At 52.1% G+C, this 5,000-nt stretch overlaps 1 protein-coding gene across 8 annotated transcripts in view; it reads right to left on the reverse strand.

Annotated features, from left to right (window-relative positions):
- Positions 1 to 5,000, reverse strand: part of LOC125955156 (protein encore-like) — a 40,817-nt gene that overhangs the window by 1,458 nt on the left and 34,359 nt on the right. For all 8 annotated transcript variants that reach the window (XM_049686112.1, XM_049686117.1, XM_049686118.1 and 5 more), the window contains 5 exons: positions 4,579 to 5,000; positions 4,114 to 4,495; positions 1,680 to 4,027; positions 1,501 to 1,594; positions 1 to 1,434 (listed from right to left, as the gene is read on the reverse strand). The exon at positions 1 to 1,434 is cut by the window's left edge and continues 1,458 nt beyond it; the exon at positions 4,579 to 5,000 is cut by the window's right edge and continues 181 nt beyond it. In XM_049686112.1, coding sequence (XP_049542069.1) covers positions 1,355 to 1,434; positions 1,501 to 1,594; positions 1,680 to 4,027; positions 4,114 to 4,495; positions 4,579 to 5,000 — 3,326 coding nt within the window. In that variant the 3' untranslated portion in view covers positions 1 to 1,354. The remainder of the gene's footprint in view (positions 1,435 to 1,500; positions 1,595 to 1,679; positions 4,028 to 4,113; positions 4,496 to 4,578) is intronic.

Here is a 5,000-nt window from a genome sequence, read left to right on the forward strand (position 1 = left end):
GCATAATCTTGATCTTTTTCCAAACGCAAGCCAAAAGCAAATTAATTTACCAAAATTCAGTATGGAAATCAAATTTTCCGTTGTTTATTAATATACGAAGCCATTAGCGCCGTTTTTAACTCACTCCCGTCGGGACCCTATCCATCGTATTTGTACATCCCATTTGTCGGATTAGACATCCTTTATGAACTGCAACGATCCACTAATCAAACACAACGCACCTCATTTGCTGGTACTAAACATTTCAACACTCTCTCCGGGAGTATGTCTCCTCTTTCGATCCACGTTTTCAGCACCCATCGCATTGATCCTGACGCGTTCACGCTGTCTTCATTTATCCCTGTCCGCTATCACTGGTTGATTGAGAACATTCATTATGTTCCATTGTGAAAAACATGTTACGATAAATAGAAGAAATCTTCGAATAGTGCTACATCTTACGACAGCTGGTCCATAAGGGCAGGTAAAGTAAAATGAGTAGCTGTGGATCAGCGAATCTATTGTTGTTATGTTCTGTTGTGCAATGTTGCGGAGGTCAAGGACTTGTGATGGCAACTGGTTCACCCATTTTATTCGGAACCGACACCATATCAAGCAAACTCACAAGAGCTTGCTCCCTGTCCCGCTGTTTCACTCTGCCACGCTGTCGAAACGACACGCTTCACGACAATTCCTGCAATAGATTCGAAGTGCTTTCGAATGTCACTCCCGTATCAAACTTATACGCTTAAATAAACATCTTACTCGCTGCTGTAGCTACACTTCTCTACCAATAGCATATTGTTATAACTTGTTTGTCTTTCGAGCGCAGTCTCACGTACATATATGATCATGCTGTTGCTGTTGTTGCTGCTGTTTGTGGCTTTGCAATAGGTTTAGCTATTCTGTTTGTTAAAAACGGTTCAGCATTGCTCGCTAGCGAGCGAGGCTCGGTCGATCAGTACGATAGGCAGGCTACAATCAGCTAAGATGTTACGCTTTCTTTTTGTCTACTGGCTTTTTCGCGTGGACAAAATGCGCCTCATGGGCACAAATCATCTTCGAAACCGAGGTTATCTCGCTCGATTCGTTATCGGATCACATTATATTCTTAAATTTAGCTGTTGTATTTTTTTAGCTCTTTTTTGTGTGAGTGTGTTGCTTTTTTTGCTATCCCTTCTCTTTATTCTTGTTGTCTGTTTTCTAGAATGGTTTATCGCTACGAAACGTTGCTGTTTACGGTTATTAGTTTAGTGGTTTGTTTCATGTTCTCTTATGCTTCTGGTTATACTTCTGGGTGAGACTGTCTTTGATCAAATCCGTCCCACTCGTTCCGGACGAGCCACAGCAGGATACGGTGTCAGTTTGTAAAGGTTTACCGAAGCGTTTTCGTGGCCTTGTTACCACCGTAACCACTGCTGTGCTGCGGGCGCGGTGTGAATTGTCGTGCTGATGCTATGAAATATCATCGTTTGATGTTTGTTATAGTTCAATATTTTACGTACACCAATTATCACTTACCCGGCATAACCATGTTCATAGTTGGGTAGACACCGGCTAGAGGACGTATTTCATTTGGAGGCGATCGACGGCTCTGGGGTAGCGCTAGTGAGGGCTAAAATAAAAAAGGACAAAACAGTCAATGAATGATCATAACCGACATTGTAACGTTTGCGATGCGCATTCAAAAGTGTACTCACAAAGTACGAGTGTCCGATCTTAACGTACGACATCCCAGGGGTAGCATTGATTGGGATCAGCTGCTGATGGTACGGTTCAACCGCAGCGGCGGCTGCAGCTACGGCCGTGTTATGCATAACTGTTGCAGCCGTTGCAGTCAAAGCGTGCGTATGGTGTGTAGCGTGTCCCCCATTGTTGGTTCCACTAGTGCCACCATTCGTTCCTCCTACGGTGCTACTGCTGCCAGCGTTTCCATTATTACTCCCAACACTACCCCCTCGTTGTGTGTGCGTACCTCCGGGTGTATAGTAGGACGCCTGTCCGTGTGGTCCTGCGGCGGCCAGCGGTTGACCACTGCCCGGTGGACCCGCGGTGTAGTAATGAGTCGCCGCTGCTCCTGCAGCTGCACCACCACCACCACCAACAGCAGATCCATGGTGATGATGATGTTGTAGTTGTTGTTGCGGCGGCTGCTGCTGTTGCTGTTGCTGGCTAGTGTTTACGCTGCCATGATGATGCTGCGGGTGTTGTGGATGATGATGGTTTTGATGTGGACCGCTAGGAACCACAGCATGACCACCATGGTGTCCACCATGAGTTGTTGGAGTCGACGAGTGATTGCTACTACCGCCGTGCGCCCCCTGATGATGATGGTGTGGATGTGGATGATGGTGGGCAACGGCATTAGGATGGGCAGCCGGTGGTGGTATCGGACCGCCGGTCGGATGGCCGTGCTCATGCACAGACGACGACGTAATACTGTTCGGCGAACCGTTACTTTCGTTCGAGTTCGTGCTCGGCGTGTTCCGACTGTTCACTACGTGATGGTAGCTGTTCGATGTAGTGAAGCCACGCTTCAGATCCAGATTTGGGGGCTTCGAAGATCGATTTAACCGTGATTTGTCACTCATCGCTCCACCAGTGGCCGAGGGTGGCACCGTATTGGCCACCATCGTTGGAAGCGTCGGTATCAGAGGAGGTTTACTGTTCGTCGGTGCCCCGCCTGATTCATGACGGTTACCTCCCTTACCCGGTGGCGGAGGTCCTAGTATTAGTGGTCCCCCGGTTGCCCCTGTCGTTGGCCCAGCAGTATTGTTCCCTGTATTCGTCGCATAGCTGCCACCACCTTTATTGTTCGGCTGATAGGTGCTCGTTCCTGCCGGACCGGTTACCGGGCCGTTCGGTGTCATCTGTCGCACGCCGGTGCCGGCGGCAGTGCTATAGTTAAAATAGCTGCCTCCTGAGCTGGGCGCGTTTGGTAGCCTCCCTTTGCTGCTACCCTGATAACCACCGGGGCCACCATTTTTGCGCTCTTCAACTATTTGGCCACCATAATGATGATGTACGCTGGTAGCTGTTACGCTGTAGCCTCCTGCACCGGGACCGTGCTGTACCATGGGAGGCGTCGGAAACAACGGTACACTACCTCCCTTTCCACCACCATGATGAGCCGGCAGCGACATCGGTAACGAGAGCGGTGTACTCGGAGTCGACTGGGGCGTCTGTGCGTTCGCGGTACCGTTATTGCTACCGTGGCTGCTGCTGCTTGCGCTACTGCTGCTACTGTTGCTTCCACCACCCCCACTAGCACCTGCAGTGTTCGGTCCAATAGCATGGCCATAGTGTTGTCCCTGACCGACGGTTGCCTCGGATCCTGCACCACCACCCGCACTACTACCTCCGGCACCATGAGGATGCGAGTGCGAGTGAATTGGGTTATGGTGTGGGTGTGACGGTTGATGCTGTGGTTGCTGATGTTGCTGCTGCTGCTGCTGGTGATGGTGATGATGGTGGTGGTGGCCCGATGCTGACGATTGCGGTGCAGCATGGTGGTGGAATGGAGCGGCAGTGGGAAGCATCGAGTTGACTGCCGCTGTGGCCGCGGCCGTCGAGTGAGGATGGGCAGCTAGCGGACTAGCGAAAGGAAGCATATTCGGATAGAGAGGCTGTGGAAAGGCGGCGTACATCGGGGCACCAGCGGCCGACGACGGATCGGGCAATGGTACGGGAATATTCGTAGCGTACGGAGAGATCGGAACGGGCGTAACTGATGCGCTGTGATTCGACGGTGGCGCTGGCAGTGGCTGTGACGGGGCATGCCCTTGCCCAACATGATTGTTCGGAGGCGTTCCGTTACGCTTTCCTCCCATGCCAGGACCAGCCGTGCTGGTACCAGCCACCGTGCCATGCGTTGCGGACGCAGCATTGGTGGTTGTGATGATGCCAGCACTACCAGCGCCATTCGTTGGCGTTTGTGCAATAGGCGACGGCATGATAAGTGACGGTCCGCCAACCGTTGCCGATTGTACCGGCGCTTGAGGAACGTAGTAAGTAATAGGTTGGTTCCAGTAGTTTTGGTACGTAGCACCTGGAATTGATAGTGAACAGAATGATATCTTGTTTAAGGATTTCCGATCCCGATTTGGTCGCAACGACCACCTCCAGACCACCTACCATTGAACGGATATCCGATACCGATCGGGTAGCTGATTGGATACTGTGAGAGCTGTGCGGCCGCGGCTGCCTGTGCCGTCGGGAACTGGTCGGACGAGTAGACGAGCGGATTCTGGTAGAGCGGTGTACCACCGTAGGCAGCGGCAGCGGCCGCTGCGGCTGCCGCCGTAGGTGTGTAAGCGATCGGATGTAATACTGTCGAAGGGGCGCCAGCCGATGCGGTATAGATAGAGGCACCGGGTGTCGAGCAAAGGCTGGCCGCATCTCGCTGTTGCGGATCAAACACGGGCACGAAGTATCCACCGGACATCTCGCTCGGATCCATCGTCGTTGGATATGTGTAGACGAGGGAGGACGGTACCGCATAGATAGAACCGTCCGGCTGATGGTACACGATGAAGAGAACTTGTTAGCGAACTGGTAACTGGAATCGAAAGCCCTCCAACGCTCGTACAAACTACCTACCCCGGTCTGATATGTTGTCGTTGACAGAGCCGGCGTACCGTAGACGGTAGTGCCCGGATGTCCACCACCTCCACCATCGTACGTGACGGTGTACGCTCCAACGGATGCACCAGGCGCACCACCAACACCACCGGTAGGTGTTGCCGAGCTGGTATAGCTAGCCAGTGGAACGACGGTCTGCACCACGTTGGCCACCTTCACCATATCGTTCTTCTTATCCACTTCTTCTACCTCCTCCTGACCGGCATCGGTTGGAGTTTCACTCCGATCGTCTCCTTCATCATCCTCGTCCACATCTTCACCTGCATCTAGCGTAGTGCTACTGCTGACGGGCTCGTGCACTTGGAGTAGCTGTACAGCCGATGCTACCGATGATTCGACAGGCTCTAGATCTGAAACTAATGTTAGTTTATCGCCGCATT

Source organism: Anopheles darlingi, chromosome 3, assembly GCF_943734745.1.
Source record: "Anopheles darlingi chromosome 3, idAnoDarlMG_H_01, whole genome shotgun sequence".
In the NCBI taxonomy this organism is placed as follows: domain Eukaryota; kingdom Metazoa; phylum Arthropoda; class Insecta; order Diptera; family Culicidae; genus Anopheles; species Anopheles darlingi.